The sequence below is a fragment of the Mesoplodon densirostris genome, chromosome 11, assembly GCF_025265405.1.
Source record: "Mesoplodon densirostris isolate mMesDen1 chromosome 11, mMesDen1 primary haplotype, whole genome shotgun sequence".
NCBI lineage: Eukaryota > Metazoa > Chordata > Mammalia > Artiodactyla > Ziphiidae > Mesoplodon > Mesoplodon densirostris.
This window is the reverse complement of record NC_082671.1, coordinates 36,649,569-36,670,241: the sequence shown is the minus strand read 5'-3', so window position 1 is coordinate 36,670,241 and position 20,673 is coordinate 36,649,569. Positions and strand designations below refer to the sequence as shown.

Genomic DNA, 20,673 nt, shown 5'->3' with positions numbered 1-20,673 from the left:
TGGTTAGGAGAAAGTTTTTTGGGGGGGGCCATGCAGCAAGGCATGTGGGGTCTTAGTTCCCCTACCAGGGGAACCTGTACCCCCTGCAGTGGAAGTGTGGAGTCCTAACCACTAGACTGCCAGGTAAATCCTGAGAAATCTATTTTTTAATGAAAGATTTCAAACATATTCAAGAGCAGAGATGCTAGGACAATGAATCCTCATATACTCATCACTCAGATCCAACAAGCATCAAGAGCTCACTTACTTCATCCCCCGGTCTTTTATCTTCTTTGGGGGAGTATTTTAAAGCAAATGCCAGTCCTCATGTCATTTCACCCTTACATAACTCAGTATGAATCTCTAAAAAATATAATCACTTTTTTACACAACCTCAATGCCATTAATTCATTCACAAAATCAGCACTTATTCCTTGATATATTCTAATATCTAGTCTATAATAAAATTTCCCTGATTGTCTCAAAAAGTGATTTTTAGAGTTAGTTTGTTCCAGCAAGGCCCACGCATTGGTGTTAGGTCTCTAAATGTCCTCTTACCTAGAGCATGCCCCCATCATTTTTTCCCTGTGTTACTGACTTATTGTTGAAACCATGTCATTCGCTCTGTAGCATGCCCTTCTGTGCCCTATTTTCCTTTAAAAGGAAATTAGCTCTGGATGCTTGAGTTGAGGCAGAATCAGCTTTGGGGGGAGGGGTAGATCACAGGTAGGACAATGTGATTCCTATAACAACACATCACTCAGTGTCTAGGTGTCCCAGTTTGGGTGGGTTCGGGTGATGACAGTTTAATTCTTCCATCATAAGGTTCCCCATTAAACTTCAATTTAATGGTTTCATCCATTGATGACCGTTGTCTGAATCAATAATTTTATTAGGGGTTGCAAAATGATAATCTTTTTATGATCTCTTACTATCTTCTATATGAGCTAGAATTCTTTTGTAAAGAATTCTCATTTCTTCAATTAGTGCCGTTTGGTTACTCTGAAGTAGTTTGTACAAGAAAGGCAAAATGGATGCTAATTCTTTCCTTTCATTTTTAAAATAGGGAATTAGTGCACTAAATATTTCCAATGGTGTCCCAATGAGGTTTTTTTTTTTTGAGGTGAGGGGGAAGGGAATGACCTTTTTAAAGTACATTATCAATATGAACCTATGGGGTTTTATATATATGTTACGATCAATTGCATCATTCTTTTCGGTGCTCAAGTTTCCTCATCTTTGGCCAAGGGAAGTCCTCCCATATTGACTTCATGTTGTCCTTTTGATATGACCCGTTTGCTCTGATAAGTTATTTGCTTTCTGGCACAAGATATCATAGACTCACCATGAACTTCCTGCCTTGATTGGAGGAAACACTTCTGGTTTACATTCTAGTCCCTTTCTTCCCAGACTCATGTTCCTTTCTCAAAGGGAGGAAGGGGAGGAATAGGGAGAGATGGGTACAAAGGAGGAGGGAGTGGCAGTGACAAATAGCTAACATGGTTGGTGATAGTCTGCTATTCTTGGGACTCTGTTTACGAGTGGATGAAATTTCTCTACTCCAAGGTCCCTGCTTTTACGCCTCTCTTTGGCTTTGTCTGTGGGATCTCCTGTCCTTATGCCCCCTTTCCATCTTTGTTCCTAGTCAGGTTCTCTCTATGTGACAAGCAGCACAAATGGGGTGGAAGGTGGTGCACTCTAGTTATCTCTGTTCCACTAGGCATAGGTTAGGAGAGCAGTCCCATGGACCCTCTGCATATGGCTGGCCAGTAAGAGGACTGGCGTCTGCTCTGCAAGCCAAGCCATACTCTTCAGTCACATCTGAATCTGAGAGTCACAAAGCCTATGCTTGCAATGGCCATTAGGAAGCCCAACTCTGTCTTAGCTCTGAGATATGTTTCTCAATACAGTGAACCTGAACCCTTGCATTTGGGGTACAGTTGGTGTGGGCCTCAAGTAATAGTGAAGTTCTTCATTGCTCAGTTGGCCTGTGCTGCTTGGGCGTTTGCTCCACAGGCCAGAACCCACCAGAAAGGGCAGAAGGATGAGTGTCACCAAACACTGCCAACACAAGGCAGTGGTAATATGTTAACCACACAGTAGAGAACGGACGTCAACCAGAGCAGGTTAGCAGATTAGCCCATTAACTGGAAAGTAACAGCTGTTGGCTAAGAGGCTTGGCTCTCCTGAGCCTTAGACTTGATGATACAGCTTTATGGCCAACTCTTCAGGATGAGAGGCTAATAAAAGGTTTAAATTTGAAAGTAATCTGTTTCTCTAGGAAGATTTCCTAAGGTTAGAGGAGAGTGAATTTTAATAGCCAGCGCTATGGTTCTCCTGGAAATAGCAAATAACAACAGGAAATTTAAAAATGATACAGAGGTACGATTCCAGGAATCAATAATTCACAAAAATAGGACACACGGCTGCTCTCAAAAGCAGCAACAATAAATTGTGCCGTGTAGCTGCTGCCCTCCTGTTTAGCTGGAGATGGGTAGTGGTTACTTCTGATTTAGTTCCCGTCCAAAAGTAATTCTAAGGATTTCAAAGTTTAAGTCACAATTTCCCCCCACAGATGAATCCTTTCACCAGGAACTTTCCTATATATGACTGCTTTTGACCTCCCAACAACTCTGTGCAGCAGAATCATGCCCTTCCTACGAACGAGGACACCGCCCCTTGAACTTGGTGAATGGACTTGTCCAGTTAGAACACATAAGCCTGGGAATTTTGGTATTAGAATATCTGACCTCATGTGCTGTGTTCCTTCCACCAAATCATGACCTTTTTTCCCCTCGACATACAAATCTACTAGCTGGTCAGGCAGTTTTTATCCATTTCCAACTGCCCAACCAACCAAAGATGAATAATTGATCACATCTGCTGTATTTCTTCCCATCAGAGCCCTTCTGTGGCTTTCCCCAAGCATCCGGCCAAACTGCTCCCAGCTGCTGAGAGCTCTCCGTGTTCCACCCTAACCCAAGTAAATCAAGATTTTTCTTGCAAGATCTCCATTCCGTGCTGACCAGAGGATGCCTCCGGGGAACCGACTATGAACACAACGATAGATTTTCTGTTCTAAAAGGGCCAATGAAGTCTCTTGGAACGTAACTCTCTGGGCGAGGATACCCTTTTATGAAACCCAGTTCAATTTTAACCATTCATCACAGCGCACCTGCAATGGCCTCTAACCCTCCTGAGAACAGAAGCTTTAACAGGAGGTGGCGGGTTTCACCGTGATTCAAGTTGAGCCTTGTTTTGTATTTCTAAGCAAGTCTATCTGCATGTCTGAACAACATCCTCGCGGGCCTCTCACTGTCGTGGCCTCTCCCGCCGCGGAGCACAGGCTCCAGACGCGCAGGCTCAGCGGCCATGGCTCACGGGCCCAGCCGCCCCGCGGCATGTGGGATCCTCCCGGACCGGGGCACGAACCCGCGTCCCCTGCATCGGCAGGCGGACTCTCAACCACTGTGCCACCAGGGAAGCCCCTGTGTTTTCAGTTTTGACACAAGTGAAAAGCCTCAGCAGCAGAGCCAACTCTCCCCACTTGGATTTTAATGGCAACTGTCTCTACTCTCTTGAGCACGTCAAGGCAAGTGGCAGCCATCCCCAGAAGCAGTTCCTAAGCCCTGGCTGCCTCTGTGGCTCAGCCTCTTGCCCTATGGCCTTATCAGAGATGGTTCTAGTATTTCCACAAATTACCGGGCACTTGGGTTTATTCTTGCAGACACCACTGGGGGAGCCCTGTTCCTTTAAACCTGACAATTCAAGTAATGTTGGTTTTGAGCACAATCCTATACTACCTGTGGGGCTGGAAGAAAAAAATAAAGTATGGCTTTTCCAGCTGCATTCTTCCAGCCCAGAGGAAGCCATCTTGGATTCTGCCACTCAAAAGTGTGGGTTCCAAGATGAATAGGGTCAGGAAAAGCAGCTGCTGCCTTCCTGTCCAGGAGTCTCATTGGCAGAGGAGAGAACTGGACAGACAGCAGCGTCAGACGCTGCCTCCTGATTTCTGGCAAGCATATGGCCCCATGAGCTTGACAAATGGGGGCTGAACAATGGGAGAGTCAGAGCTTGGATCGTGGCCCTAAGTCTGTGCGTGTCAGGGTTGACTTGGCCCTCAGAGAACTAGGTCCCAACCAAGGAAGTTCACAGTTTTTAAGATCCATGGTGGGTTGAGGGCTGCTTTCCCAATTAATCTCAGAGGACCTTTGCAGCTTTCATTTCACATCATACCAAAGAGGAAAGAACCAGATCATTCTCCAATCCTCCAGGAGATCAAGCCACGCCACGGGCAGCTGATGGACACCTAGTTACCGTTAGCTCTGCCCCTGGCCCTTTCTCCTTGCCCAGCCAGCACCAAATCAGCCAGCCTGGCAGAGACCATTCCAGCATCTCAGCTCAGGACTGCCTGCCGGCCCCTCTCCACACCTGCCTCTGCTCTCCGGCCCCCAGGGCTGCTCTGGCCTGGCTCTCCTCGAACTCCTGTCTCTTCCTGAGTCCCTCTGGCAACTTACTGACCTCCATAGCCCTCAGGCCCATGTGGGCAAGATGTCCTGATCACAGCTCGAACATGTGTGTGTGTGTTGGGAGTAGGCGGGTTCCCTACACCACCAAGCAATCCTGCAACACCAGCTGAGTGTCCTACAATTCAACTCAGTTCTGACATTATCTCCCTGGTGATAGCGTCAGACTCCACAGGTTAAGGGCTCAGTCTTACAATGTCACCTCACCTCCACCCCAGCATTTTAGACAATGGTCTTCAGACACGGGTTGTCACCCGTGCCTTTGACCAACCGGCTATATCTCAGAGGTTCCAGCAGCCCTCTCCTTGGGTTTGACTAATTTACTAGAGCGGCTCACAGAACTTACCAGATCACCAGTTTATCATAAAATGGTACAACTCAGGAACAGCCAGCTGGAAGCATTGCTCTGGGGCAAGGTATTCGGGAAGGGCACAGAGCCTCCGTGCCCTCTGAGCGCACCACTCTCCCCGCATCCCCCACCAACCTGGAAGCTCCTGGAGACCCAGCCTTTCGGGTTTTTATAGAGGCTTCATTACACAGGCACTAAGTAATTGACCTTTGGCGATTGATTTCACCTGCAAATCCCCTCCCCTCCCTGGAGGCTGGAGGTGGGACTGAAAGTTCCAACCCTCTAATCACAGGGTTGGCTCCACCTGGCAACCAACCCGTCCTTAACTGCATCTAAAGGGAACCTCATTAACATAACAAAAGATACCTTTCTCACTCTCAACATTTAAGAAATTCCAAGGGTTTTAGGAGCTCTGTGCCAGCGACTGGGACCAAGATCAAATGTATACTTATTATAAACCACAGTATCACAGGTGGCCTCCTTGATTCAGGGGCCACCTGCATCTCTGGGTGAGAGGCATCCCCTTCACCCATCCTCTGGGCTTCTGGGAATTTGGGGGCAGGAGCTTGTCATTCGGGAAGTATGACAAATGACAGCGGACCAAACTCCCACTGCACTGAGCACTAAGAAAGTTGACTTCCTCATTCCAGGTAATGCTGTGGTTTGACACTACAAAGATCCTCAAACAAGAAAGAGGGCAGCCCTGGGCTGGACTGTTATCAATGTCATCCTCACCACAGCCCGGCCAGACACGCAATAGACACACAATAGAGCAGAACGATGGTGGAGGAAGAGGTCCAACAGGCTACTCTCCAAGGACCTGGACGTTAGGGAAACAGAGTGACCCTCAGGGAGCCACCTCATTTGTAAAGTGAATATCTCGTAGGTAGCAATATTTTACGACCTATTAATAAACACATTTGATCACAACAGAGACAAGCAAAAACATCAGAAAAAGATGAATGATCCCTAGGCCAGGGCTAGACTTAAGGGAAGCTATTAACATTTCTGGACAGAAGTGAGAGATCAAAAACTGAAATATCAGGCACACTAGACCACTGCCTAACAAGCCCGCCTAAGGGTCATCTGAGTCTAGGGGACTGCACTCTGTTTGACTTAGCATTTCTATGGCTCAGGGCTCAGACTCTGTAAAAGTGGATGGCAACTTACAGAGAAGAGATACGATGCAAATTGAGTTCTGTCCCTCAAAAAAGATAAGTTCAAAGGCCTTGCTTTTATTTCCCTGTAAGTCATTGAGCAGCTTTCATTTTAACTAGGAAATCTCATTTGGCATTCTTTTTTTTTCCCTCCATGGACTGAGATATATACATATATATATATATATATATATATATATATATATATATATATACACACACATATATATATATACATATATATATATACATATATATATATGTATATATATATATATATGTGTATATATATGGTATAGTTTCTTTATCTTCCCTTTGAACAAGCTTTTTCATCCTGCTGTCATTCCTCATTGATGAGCTAAAAAACACTTTTTTTTGCACAAGCCAATCATTTGTTTAAGAATTTTGTTTTTTTACATTTTTGAAAAGTAAGTCTTAACAGAATCACAGACAAGGGAAGCTGATTGAAACAATCTATTTTGAGGACTGTGGGGGCTGGATGTCATTACTCATATAAAACATACAACCTAAACTCCAACCCTTGTCCTATAATTCCACACTGATTGTCAGCTGCCCCTGGTTTTACAAGGGGAGAATATGCTTGTCAGACTGCTGTAGACTAGTAACTAGACACACGTCCATTTCTCTCTGTAAAGAGATTCTCATTATGGTGTACACCTCCACCTCTGGAGGCTCGAAGGCAGCTGCCTGAATCGTCTTTAAGGCTGGGATCCTGAGGAGATCTCATTTTCTGGGTTTCTGTCACTGTAGGGCTGAGGTAAGACTGAATGGTGACTTCACCTGGGAAATGCTATTTGTGAAGTCTCCTCTCCTGATAACAGGGGATCCCTCCTCTTTTCTGCTAAGCGAGTAAGCTGAAGTTCAGAGAAGTGATGTAGCCAGTGACTGTCAGTTTGTGACCAAACCTCTGTCTGCCTGACAATTCACTGGATCTTGAGTACCAACTGCAAATATTTGGTGAAGAAGACGCCTGTGCCGGAATAAGATATGTGTTTCCATTTCATATTTCCTCTTAAGGCCAAGCCTGTTCCTGAACTGGGGAGAATATTGCAAAAGAATTGGGCATTAAACACCAAAAATGACACTCCTTCCAAGAAGTGAAACAACTTTATCACATCAAGAAGAACAAAGGTCCACTCTCAAAACACTCAAATATATTGAAACTGCAAAGTGAACTTGGCTGAGAGAAAAGCTGATGGTAGCAAATGCAGCTACAAGAAATATGAGACTCAAATGTTCACGGGTCATGCCATCAGCAGCCATAAATAAGAGATGATTCTGGAAAATAATTTTTAAAAACCTTTCTGTAAAATATAAATAAAAACAGCTGCATACAATTAAGGAATATAATTTTATTGAAAAACACAAATGACACGGACTTCCCTGGTAGTCCAGTGGTTAAGACTACATGCTTCCTCTACAGGGGCCGCAGATTTGATCCCTGGTCAGGGAACTAAGATCCTGCATGCCGCGCGGTGCAGCCAAAAAAAAAAACCAGCAAAAGGAAATGATTTTCTAAGAAGTCCAAATGCTCTGAATATGAAGAATTTTCTACTCTATTGAAAAAAAAGTTTTTTGCCTTAAAGTATGCAAAGAGAAATGAGGCTAGAATTCATCTCAGAAATAGATTAAGTGGACACCAAAGAATATTTAAGCTTCAGAAGGAAAAGAGGGTTTATCAATGAACTGTAGCTAAGATCACAGGCTCCTTATCTGCAAAGAGAAAAAAAAAATCTGTGATAAGCTATAGTACAAACCAGAATTCATTTTAAAGATAAAACTTCAGAAGCTCCAGGGCCAAAGATGCAACCTCATTTCCCCTTTACTCAGCCACTATGTGTCAGTGACTCTGATTTCACTGACACAAGATAATCACCTCCTGTTAGCAAAACCTAAGGGAGTGATTCTCAATCCTTAGGGAGCAAAAGAATCCATTAAGGGGTTGCTAAAATGTAGATTCTTGGCCCCCACTCCCAGAAAGTGCTGACCAGGTGGGTCTAGGTTGGGCTTAGGAACCTGCGTTTTAACAAGCAGCCATGTGATGACGGTAAACATCATCAGAGGTCCATATGCCAAACTATTCTCTGAGGCTATGGTTCCCAAACTTTTGGTGGAGACCCATTAATAAGTCTTGAAATCAGCTTAATGTGACAGCATTTGAAAACAAACAAAGATGTTAAAATAAACAAACAAACAAATAAATAAAAGAAAACAAAACAGAAAATGTTAGCGTATACTGTGCAGTCAATTTTTGGATTCATTTACATATACGAATGTGGGTGTACGTGTGTCCTGAATTGTGAGGTGAAAGGTATTTTGGACTGTGTCTTAGCCAAGAAAGTTTGAGAGGCAATGGCCTCTGGAGACACGAGTATCACTTCCCTGTGACTCCCTCATTGTCTACCTGCCGTGCATCTAAGTACCAAACCATCACTCCAGCGCCAACTTCCTCCTCCAACCACAAAGGCCCAAAAGGGAAGTGAGGCCGTGGTGCTTGGTTCTCAAGTGTCAGGAAGGATAAGTAGCTTTTCAGGTTCAGGAACGAACGGGGACGACCTGACGGAAGACCTGCTGGGACACGGCAGAGCCTCAGACACAATAGATAGTGTGAAATAAACAAAAACCATGTAGCCTCTCACCTGAGCTCTGCATTTTCATAAGGTCTAAAGGAAGAAAAGGTACTGGTGAGGAGGACTGGGTGGAAAAGGAGGGGCAGATAATGGAGAGGAAGTGGAAACTCAAGAAACTGGAAGATTAAGCCCACGCTTTATTCTTTCTGTATCAGGAGATGGAGTGGTTTTTGCTTTTTGTTTGTGTTCCCCAGGAAGGGGGGTGGATACCGGCCCATTCATTCCTATCCTCTTGAGGCAGCTTCTAGTGCTAGTAAGAGTTTGTAGGTACTGGCTTGAATATGGATAGATCCACAACTTGCTCTCGTGGCCAGCTTTCACCAAGTGGCACACAGCCTCGAGAAAGATGGCAACTGGAAAATAACACCAAGTGTGTTCAGAATGGTGTGCTATTAACCCTACCCAGCCTCTTCACTCTGGTCTTTGCAGCCCCTTGGGAATTCCTCCACTAGGTCTGTGTAGAAAAGTCCACCCAAGGGGCTCAGGGAACTGAAAACCAGCCTTCATTCCACTTGCCAAGCCGTGCAGTCTTGACTTGGGGTTATTTTTAACTTGAGGAAGGGATGTTTTTCTATTTCCCTGGTCCCCTCTCTACACCACCGCCCCCAAAAAGAGTACCTTTTCCTCACTTCTGTGAAGGTTTAGTACAGGCTAATAGCACCCCAATGGGAAGATAACTCAACTGCATCAACAAGGCACTGTGCCTTTTCATGGTGTCAGGTAATCCTCCAGTGTTCAAGGGTCACCCATAATCAAGACACAAGCGTGAAATTACCAGTCTCTGCTCTGAGTAAAGTGACTCTTCTAATGACTATTTCTCCTGTCAAGCATTTCAAAATTGGAGAATGTGTTTAACAACAAACATGTGGATGACCTATCAGGGTAATTGAATTCACTTAAAAAAGAAAAGATACCCGAGATGTGAGCATAAACCACCCCCAGAATTCCAAATTGTCAGGCGGCAGGCTCCTCCGCTACATTTTCACTTAACAAGATCATTTTGGGTGTCTTACAATGCCCAGGACACCACCTACTTCTAAGCATCTTATTTTGTTTGGTATCCATCTGGAAGAAGAGTGAAGCCACATGGGAAATGCACTTATGCTACCATTGAGGGGAAATGACTGAAGTGAAGGAAGAAAGAAGTAACCCATTTATTAGGTCAAGTGGGTCCAGCGGAGTCTGTGATCTGCGGCCTCTCAATTCACACACCCCCACACAAATGTTCCAACCAGTCCATCCTCTGCCACTCATTGTGCTGCTTAAATGCATGAGGCCTTTTTTTTTTTTTTAAAAGACCTATTTTCAGCACATTTTTTAAAACCTCAGCTATAACAACTTGCACAGCCAATTGACTGTCGTTATCTTTGCTAACTGCTTTCAGTACAGGAGGGATGGGAAGACAAGCCTTTTGTATTGCTGGGCTATCAGGAATCTATCTCCCTTTGAGGAGACTGCTTCATTCCAGAAGGAAAAATGGCTCTATTTTATACTTGCTATTTCCCTATCCTGTAGCTGGAGGTAATCAATATCTGCTAAGAAGCACTGTTGTGGGAGGCTAAAAATAGAAAGAACAGAGCACACAGTAGGCACTCACTGGTATCCTTTTCCTTTGGTGCTGAGGGAAGGTGGGTTACCCAGCATGCTCCCCTCTGCCTGGGCAGTAGACTTTAAGAGAAGAGGGGAAGGCAGGGTTCCTAAATAACCAAGGGAATCAGGAAGGGCCAGCCCTTCTCTTGGTACAGCAGAATTAGCAGTGACTATGCAGCTTCTGCAATTTAATCACCAATGGAGCCCTTACAGCCTCCTAATGGTGTTTGTCAATTAGCAGATTAGGATATGTGACAGGTGGTGAAGGCTGGTGTTTATCAGACAGACATCAATTCAGGGTAACTGGATAAACAAACTAACTTGTGATATGGGGCTAGAGCTGGGTCCCCACCCTAAAGTGTCAGAAACTTCTTTGCTTTTCTGTAAAGTCTGTAATGCCTCTTTTTTTTTTTTTGCGGTACGCGGGCCTCTCACTGTTGTGGCCTCTCCTGTTGTGGAGCTCAGGCTCCGGACGCGCAGGCTCAGCGGCCATGGCTCACGGGCCCAGCCACTCCGCGGCATGTGGGATCTTCCCGGACCGCGGCACGAACCCGTGTCCCCTGCATCGGCAGGCGGACTCTCAACCACTGCGCCACCAGGGGAGCCCTGTAATGCCTCTTAATGCACAAGGCTCTCGTTGGCAGATCTGCACTCCCTCAGTACACTGCTATCTGTGACATCCTTTTGTACATGTTTCTTTCTGTGCTTTGGAATGCCTTCCCACCCTCCACCTTCCTGTGGAGTCAACACCTGCATCTAGGAAGGCTTCATCTTCCTCTGTAGTGGGTTCAGGTTCCTCCCCAACCCTGCCCGCCACCACCATCGTCCCTCAGGGCAGCCTAGTCTAGCGTCTATTGTACTTATCCCACCATCTTCCTACCTTTTCCTGGACTGTCTCCCCATTAGACCATGTGCTCCCTGGGGATTTATAATACATTCTTTAAGTAAGTAAATGCACAGTCTATGCATTGAATGAATGAATGAATGAATGAGTGATGAAAGAATGAACCCAGGATTGGAACACAGAATTCAGAACCCAACTTCCTATACAATCCTTTCTTTCACTCTATCCTTTGTCAGCTGCAAAACAGCTGCTTTTAATAGTTAGGGAGACTGAAGTCGTTAGAGGAAAAAGGGAGTAGTTGGCCTTTACCTCCTCTCAACCTGACATTTATATGCTCTTCTGGGAAAGACCGATAACTTATCTCTAGTTAACAGATTATTAACTACAGAGAGGATCTTGGCTCTCAAGAAAAGTAGGGTGAGATTGTTACCAACTATACATCCTTATGTATTAGCAACAAAACAACAAAAAGCATTAGAGTTCTACAAAAGAAAACCAGAGAAAGTTCCCTCCCACTGCTTTCCTTGGCCTGGGTTCTACAGACACTGTCACCTACACGTGCCTTGTTCAAACTCTGCCAGCAACTCAAATTCAGCTGTTTGCAATCATAGGTTTTCTTCCATGAAGCAAAGTGAGGCAACTAGCATAGCAGAGATGGAACGTAACCAGGGCTTACCCTGTCCTGACCCAAGACACCTAAATGATGTCTCGAAGAGAACTTCATGTCCCCTGAATAATATAACCGTCTACTGAGAAGTCTGTAACTGATGATTAAGCCTTCCACCATCACCCCTGAAACCCCTTTTCAGTGAAGCTGGGAGTGTATGACATTTAGAAAATCCTTCTCCCTTCCAATGAAGTTGGAGTAAAGGACCAACTCATTCAAGCTCCACGTGACACTAGAACCTCAAACTTCTGTGAGAAGATTTTGGCCATAAATACATTTCTGATAAATTCATTGCTTGAAAGCCAGTGTTCCCCGTTTTATGAGATTACCTCTCAGAGATCACGTTTTGCAAACAATCGGTCTCTGATGATCTGCCTTTAAGCTCTAGCTTCTCTCCTTGGCTGAGGCCACGGGAGAATGTCATGATCATGCTTGCATCAGGGTGGCCACGCTGAACAGAATGTGACCCTAAGGGAAGGAAAGAGAGTTTCCTGACCTTGTGCAGCTCCACAGGAGTTGGGGACATGATCTCCTTCATTTCCTGCTTCATTTTTCTCAGGGTGACAGACTTCCTGCCCACATCCGAGGGCAGAGTGTTGCTCCGAGTGGTCTGGCTATAGTGTGGCCGCGAACTGCTCCGTTCCTGGAAGCTGGCCTGTCGCCCCAGCTGACTGCGAGGTGTAGGGGCCTCGTGATTCAGGCTCATCGTGCTCCCCGACATGATTGTTGCCTGTGGCATTGACAATGTTCAGAAACAATTAAGCCACGGACTAAGAAAAGCGTTTGGTTGTTCAACATGAAGCACATTTCTCCTTCTGCTCAGTCAAAATACGGTCTCTTCAGGGCATAACCAAAGGCTGGAGAATGGACGTACTAATTGCACCATGAAAAGTCTGGGAAAATGCTTCGCAAGTGACATTTATAATGCACAACTCAAATCCAATTTAAGTACTTAAGCCATTGAGTTTATTTAATCAAATACCACCCCTGGCAGTTTGGAGGAAAACTGAAAAGCTCTAACATCTGCTCACTGCAAACTACATTTTTTTTTTTTTTTTTTTTTTTTTTTGCGGTATGCGGGCCTCTCACTGTTGTGGCCTCCCCCGTTGCGGAGCACAGGCTCCGGACGCGCAGGCTCCGGACGCGCAGGCTCAGCGGCCATGGCTCACGGGCCCAGCCGCTCCGCGGCATATGGGATCCTCCCAGACCGGGGCACGAACCCGTATCCCCTGCATCGGCAGGTGGACTCTCAACCACTTGCACCACCAGGGAGGCCCTGCAAACTACATTTTAAGCATTAACTTTCCACTGAGTGGGATCTAAAGATGGGATTCACGAGGCAACCTTCAGTATATCTTACAGAAATGAACTAAGAACTCCTCAGTGGGGAACAGGCTGACCCCATTTGCAATGGTGCCTCTAGTCCCACCTGGAGGTAACAATGGGCTGAATTGAGGCTACTGATACAAAGGCAAGGGCTTCTACCGAATGCTGGCTGCCTAGCTCTGGCATACTGTCTTTCCTTTGGCCACGTGGCCGGCCGGAGAAGTTTGTAAATCAGCTAGGTCTCCACATCATTTGGCGTAGGTCAGTGTTTCTTAGAAATGACCTTTGTGTAAGATCCTCAGAGAGGTTAAGGAATAATCATTTATCACGCTATTGTATTCAACCCTTTGCTCAAAAGTGATGAGACCTGGGTTGGATTTTACCAGTGAATTGAGAAGTTTGTTCAGTTTCAAATATGTTCCCTGCATAATACACAAGGAATGGTAAGATTAGACTTAAAAATGACTGAGTCTCAGAAGTGGAACAAAAAGAGCATTTGAAACCAATATCATGCTGGGAATGTTTATTTCTCATGGTTAGAGGATGCTAAAATTCTGTAAATATGCCTGTAGCCAGCTCTGTGTTCCTCCGTATGATGGTTATATAATGGTGTACCAGCATCGGTGAATCTGCATGAAATCATGGATACAGAAAACAAATTCCACGTGCCACGTGACTGGCTACAACATGATCTAGTGGTGTTAATACCGATGCTAAAGTAACAGAAGTGTAATTTGTTGAGTCCTTTGAATGTATTCACGCATTTAAGCCTCACAACAACTTTATGAGGTAAGTGCTGTTATTCCTCCTAATTTACATGTGAGGAAACTGAGGCACAAAAAGGCTGATCTACACAAGGTCCCATAGGTAGTAAATGAGCCAAGTGCACTATCTAAAATTACTGATCAGGAGGGAATACTGCAAAGTGAGTAGAGTTTTCATTTGTTATCTTGCTAAGATTTATAATTCCAAGCTTCACCTGGTGTTCAGCTATACACATGCCACTAACAAGATCTTTGAATGACAGCCAAGTATTAGCACACAGGTAGGTATATCTACAACTCTGTTGAAAAAGAAACAAAACAAGTGAACTTATCAATATCCTGACTAGATCAGTTATCTTACTGATAATTTTTTAAAAAACAACTGTAGGGGCCTCCCTGGTGGCGCAGTGGTTGAGAGTCCGCCTGCCGATGCAGGGGATACGGGTTCGTGCCCCGGTCTGGGAGGATCCCATATGCCGCGGAGCAGCTGGGCCCGTGAGCCATGGCCGCTGGGCCTCCGCATCCGGAGCCTGTGCTCTGCAACGGGAGAGGCCACAACAGTGAGAGGCCCGCGTACCGCAAAAAAAAAAAAAAACTGTAAAAAAACCCTCATGGGTCATTGAGCATTTACAAATGCTAAGTACCACATATGTGTGTGTGTATGTAGCATACCATTAAATACTTATAATAACTCTATATGGTAAGGTATTATAATTATTATACCTCCTCATTTCACTTAAGGAAGGGGATGCCTGGATAAGTGAAGTAACTTGCCCAAGAGTCTGGGATTACAACTTTAGCAATCTGTCTCCAAAACTCTTATTCTTGACTATGAGGCTATATTGGTTCTCAGTCAAGTTTGAGGTTGAAACACATAAAACTGACTTTTTTTAGTAAATGAAAAAAGACCCTTAACATTTATCCAGTGTGGACTATCCATATAATGGTTGACTTCAGATAAATCCCCTTTAAATTGAAACCTTTCTATTACTAGTTTTGTTGGTAACATGGGACATCCTTTTATTTTATGGCATTTAACTCACACATATCATTTCCTTGTTTAATCTACTGTTACTGATAGCATCTGATGATTGTTTTCTTGCTGTGGTGACCATCCACCTATTGTTTTTACCTATTTAGACTAGCTATTTGCTTTGTTAACATTTATTTTTAATACTCATTTTTCATTAGACCCATAGGAAACACATTGGAAGTCAAATAATCACTACAGCCAGGAGACAACACTTCTGCTTTGATGAGCCTTAGCCACAACAGAAGTTACAATCTGATCTAGAAAGGGTTCTAATGGAAGCAATGACAGACTATCAAAAGGCCTTCAGGGGGCCTCCCTGGTGGCGCAAGTGGTTGAGAGTCCGCCTGCCGATGCAGGGGATACGGGTTCGTGCCCCGGTCTGGGAGGATCCCATATGCCGCGGAGCGGCTGGGCCCGTGAGCCATGGCCGCTGAGCCTGCGCGTCCGGAGCCTGCGCGTCCGGAGCCTGTGCTCCGCAACGGGGGAGGCCACAACAGTGAGAGGCCCGCATACCGCAAAAAAAAAAAAAAAAAAAAAAAAAAAAGGCCTTCAGGTTGAGTTTTCAAGGGATAGATTGTTTTGTTTAAAGTGAATGTAAATTGAATTAGTGATATTGCTGAAGGAATATTAAAATTAAAACACAAATACAAAAACTAAAATAAAAAATAATTATTTAAAGTTTTCTAGGATTTGTTTCTGCTTCAAGAGTATGTATTGCCTGTTTTCATTTTGTACAATTCATAATTTATATTATACTTTTTCAAAATTATTAGTGAGATAACTGGTATACATACAACTTAGGAGGAATAGTTCAACAGTTCTCTATCTGACATTTAGTTAAACCTTCTTCCTATGTTATACTAAGCAAAAGGTAGTTAAGGCAGTATTCATTACTCAAAAAAGTGGCAAAAGTAATTTCTATCAAACATTTATTGTGTCATGTTCTACGTTAAGTGCCATATAAACATTAGTCATTATAATCCCCATATTTTAAAGAAAAAATACCCGATAAGGAAATTAAGTAACTTGTCCAAAGTCTTAGTTTGAATTTTTCTCTTCTGTTAAAACTATATATTTTTCAGCGCTAAAGCTGAACCTAAATTATTGCTGGCAATGGGGAAAATGACTAGTATAATTTTCATTTTCATTTCAATCGTAATCATTTTTCATCTTAGCTAATCTTCTACATTTGTTACAGTTATAGTATGCTTTAACTTTTAATGCTGGATATACATTTCTTTTTTTATTTTTATTTTTTATTTATTTATTTTTGCTGTGTTGGGTCTTCGTTTCCGTGCGAGGGCTTTCTCTAGTTGCGGTGAGCGGGGGCCACTCTTCATCGCAGTGCGCGGGCCTCTCACTATAGTGGCCTCTCTTGTTGCGGAGCACAGGCTCCAGATGCGCAGGCTCAGTAGGTGTGGCTCACGGGCCTAGTTGCTCCGCGGCATGTGGGATCCTCCCAGACCAGGGCTCGAACCCGTGTCCCCTGCATTGGCAGGCAGACTCTCAACCACTGTGCCACCAGGGAAGCCCCTGGATATACATTTCTTATTCAGGAACCTAGCTCCAAAAATATGTTTTGCATAATAGCGTTTGCAATCACGGGAGCAGAGTTCATCTAAACTGATAAATGAATCTCTTTGTGCTAAAAGTGTGAATGAGATTCTAATTTATGGATTTGTCAATCATTCTTCCTAGTTGAAAACTTTAATTTCTATGTGGCTTATTAATTCAACCCATTTTTTTTTTCCTGGATGTATAATTTCGAGGGCCACGCCTACCTGAAACGATGTTAGAGAAAACCTATTGGCTCCTGCAACATGACTTCTATGCTGACGTATGTTGTTTCCATTAGGTAACTCAATGTCTGAGTGAAAACACAACTTCATTGTATTACTTTTTACATCATCTTCATTTTACCTGATGTAGAAGCTATTAGAAGAATAGCTCCTTCTTCAAAAGAGAAGTATTTCAAAATGCAAAATGAAAAAGGCATATGAGCCAAAACATGCTTTGAAAAGCAGGAATATGTTCAAAAATTGTGAACTGAGATCTTTATTCAGTTTGGGAGAATGCTGATCCTTCTCCATATGGGAAGTGGTAAAAGTTTAAATAAGCCACCTGATACTTAAGCACTCTACTTTTTTTGAAAGTTTCATAAAAGGGAATCAATTGCTAACATCTTAATTTATTTAAATTTTATAGGATTATCCATCTCCAGGTCCTTTAACTTGTGCTCTGAAGCTGCAATTCATGCCAGGTAATAATCATAATGTTTACAAATTCAAACTAATATTTTTCTTTATAATTCTCTTTGCAGATTCACAAACATTAGAATCACATAAAATATCCACACATGCATTTGAGAAGCAAAATAATATAAAGATGAGTCATCATTTTAGAATTGCAAGAGTTCCACCCCATTAGGCCATTCACATTCCTTATGGTGACTTGGGGACCTCATATGACATCAAAATAAAAATGAAACTTTTGCCACTTTATTTTTTACAGCTCAGAAAATTTAAAAGAACATAAAAGGAAACAGTCTAGGACTTCCCAGACCAAAGTGTGAATACCATCAGCAAATTTATGGCTTTGATTAAAGAACTCCCCAGGAGTTCAGCTATTATACTCCGTCTCTCTGCAACTCCTTGAATTCACACTAAGTTAACATAGAATCAGGATTTGCAATTAACAGCAATGTAGTCTGTAATATGTTGGATGCTTTTCAAACAGACTGGCTTTTTTCACCAGAGGCACTGTCATCTACTTTAAGGGCAAAATGAAGTAAAATAAAATTTCCTCTTATGTTCCTCTTCACGATCAAATTAATGTCTCTACCAGGTACAAATGAAAACATGCCAAAGAAACCTTTCTAAAGCAAGTAAGAGAATGAGAGATGCCACTGCTGGGAGACTTAGCTCGCCCCAAACGATCCAGTGGCAAACAGGTACAGTCAGGGTTAGCAGGGAGCAATGGCAGAAGCCACAGATCAGTAAGCTCGGGGCAGGGGTGGGTGGGTGGGGGAGGGGTGGAAATGGGGAAAGAAATACTTTTAACTGCATTGGATAAAATCAAATCACTGTCCAGACGGCAAGGGGGCAGGGAAGGCAGCTTCACAAGCAAAAATATAAACATAAAGGGTAGCTACCAAGAGATTCATGTTTCTCAAAGACACACGCCTGTCAGCTTTCTCCTGTGGAAAGGGTTAAAGCTTTTAAATGAACTGGTGTGATCAATGCCAACTCAAAAGGACCAAGAAAAAAATGAATGTAGAAACAATAAAAGTAGCAGGACCGAGGCTACCTCGAGTTCTCTGAGAATTCCTGATTGTCCACAGGTTTCCAAATCCTCTAGCGCTTGGGACCAGAAGTTCTCCTCTTGTTCAGCCTCTGCACTGTCCGGAGCCCCTGTAAAACTGTTGTGAAAAACAGTCTGGGTTAAGAACTTGCCAGACTTTTTTTTTTTTTTTTTTTGGTATCCAGAATCTCCCTCTCCTTCATCTCACACACAAAATAGAGATTCGTTTTGGATCTGGCTTTCTTCCCACTGTGGCCTCCAAGGCAAGCCAGCTCCAGTAGAAGGACGCTTTAGGAAACTCAAAGTATCTCAAAGACCAGAAGGACCATGGTCTTACTAATTGAATTTCAGAGTATTCACGGCTGTGTCAACATGGCACATGGGAATATCTGTCAGCTGCTCTGTCTACAGGGAAAGGGAAATCAAACTTTTCTCTAAGAGAGAAAAATATGTTTTCCCCACTCATTACAAACATCAGTATAGAGCCGTTAAGTGCTATCGCCTTTTATGAATTTCCTTAAAATATTTTGGTAAGGAGCAAACTGCTAAAATAGACCTCTCAGTTGAAAATATGGAACCCTCAGTTAAAAAAATATTTTTTTTCTAATGTAAGTTAATGTGAAACTACCTTCTAAATGAAAAGAGAGGGAACTAGTCATAGAGCGAGGACATGGTTTACAGAAGTAGAATTTCCTCATGTGCTACTGTTGTTTTCATTCAGGGAAACTTAGCTCTTGCCCTGTTGTGTGGTGGAGCCCCTGGCTCCCACTTGGCAGGCCCAAGTCTTCGAATCTGGGCATGGGGCCAGCATGGATGGTGACAGTGGCTTCACACAATGCTTCCAATGCTAGCAGTAGGTGCCACTGGAAGTAGAGAAGTTCACATCTGGCCCAAATGACCCGGAAGCAGTTGGGACAGGGCAGCAGTTGGTGAAAACCTTACCCACTGACTGTGGACCGGTCCCAGTCTTCATTACTCAGCCCCACATCTGGGTAAGTCTGGCTTCGAGGCTTAGTGACTGGGGACAAACTGCCTCTCTGTTTGGGACTCCTCCAGTCATAGGTGTTGAAGTTGTAGCCTGAGGCCTGAAAGCCAGTGCCTGAAACAAAAACAAGGCATTATATTCTATTTTAGTAACTTGTCTTTTTCTGTAGGTTCCACTAGTTTGTTCAAGGGGGCTGACTTAAACAGAATTTGGGATCATGAAGGCCATCAAGACAATACTTAAATCTTACATTAAAGACACATTCACACCTATTATCCCAAATGAGTCTAACAACAACCCTGAGGTAAGACCCTTAGACCCAAGCAGGAGGAGCCACAGTGCTGGATCTGTGCTTTCTGTGGCTCCTGCCCTCCTCTGTCTGGGTGAGAAATCTGCTGGGGCCTGGGGGCGGTGGTGGTGGAATATGCCCAGACCTGTAACTAACCCTTTCTAGTGCAATCTCCAGAAGGTCAGAACCCTGACTTTCCTGCTCAGACACCCTGTGTCCACTTCCAGGTGGAAGTCTGTCCTTCTGAGAGTGGAATTTGCCACCAGATGTGGGTTCCCGGCCCAAGGAGTGGCTAAGGGGCGCTGGTTGCAGGGGTGTGGGCCAACCGTGGCTAAATCGGCTGGCACCCACCAATGTTAGGGATGGGCCCGAGGATTATTTCATCCACCAAGAAATGACATTATTAGCGAGCAGAGGGGTCAAATAACTACAGCACCAGCAATAACGGCAAACATAAGGTGGGCATTTACTATGCACCCAGAACTTCATTAAGTGCTTTATTTGTATCACCTTATTTATTCTTCATAATTATCTTTGAAGGTAGATACTGTTATTATTTGCATTCAAGGACCTAGGGGTACTTGCACACTTTCCTGGGGGCTCCAGTCCTAACTTTAGGAGAATCAGTTTTCAGATCCTCAGATTCCACAGGCAGGTAGGTCTTCCCAAAACCGGCCTCGCTGAGAAAGTTCCGGGAGGATCTGAGATCGGTCAAGTCTCCCTTCTTACTTCCCCATTCACAATTGTTTTCCTGCCCCTCTACAAATGAAAGACATATTTCTCATCCATATCAAACCTTTGAATGAGCTTGGCCCCGGGATATAAAAACTCCCAGGCATCAAATCAAAGGATAATTCGGGAAAGCCTCATTCCTGAGGGAAGGTCTTGGAGTGGAGCCTTATTTCAACCAGGCACAGATTTAGCGCAAGGCTTTTACCCCCTCTCATCCATCTATCTCCCTGCATCTCAGAATCAGAATTCAGAAGGACAGCTGTCAGGGTGAGGAGGTGGGCACATTATGATGTTTATTTGAGCTGCAAAACAAAGACTCACTTTCTTTCCGACAGGGAATTAAGTCTGATTGACTTGATGGGTGACAGTGAGGAATGGCTTTGACAATGAGGTTATATAATGGACAATTTTCCACGAATTTGAGCAAAATCTGTGGCTCCATATTTTGACAAAAATATATTTAAGCATATTTACCACAAAC

At 43.8% G+C, this 20,673-nt stretch overlaps 1 protein-coding gene across 3 annotated transcripts in view; it reads right to left on the bottom strand.

Annotated features, from left to right (window-relative positions):
* Positions 1-20,673, bottom strand: part of GRIP1 (glutamate receptor interacting protein 1) — a 461,975-nt gene that overhangs the window by 15,358 nt on the left and 425,944 nt on the right. For 2 of the 3 annotated variants that reach the window (XM_060112175.1, XM_060112176.1), the window contains 4 exons: positions 19,129-19,285; positions 18,193-18,304; positions 18,038-18,082; positions 12,260-12,493 (listed from right to left, as the gene is read on the bottom strand). In XM_060112175.1, the coding sequence (XP_059968158.1) occupies positions 12,260-12,493; positions 18,038-18,082; positions 18,193-18,304; positions 19,129-19,285 (548 nt within the window). The remainder of the gene's footprint in view (positions 1-12,259; positions 12,494-18,037; positions 18,083-18,192; positions 18,305-19,128; positions 19,286-20,673) is intronic. The other variant, XM_060112177.1, reaches the window with a different exon arrangement.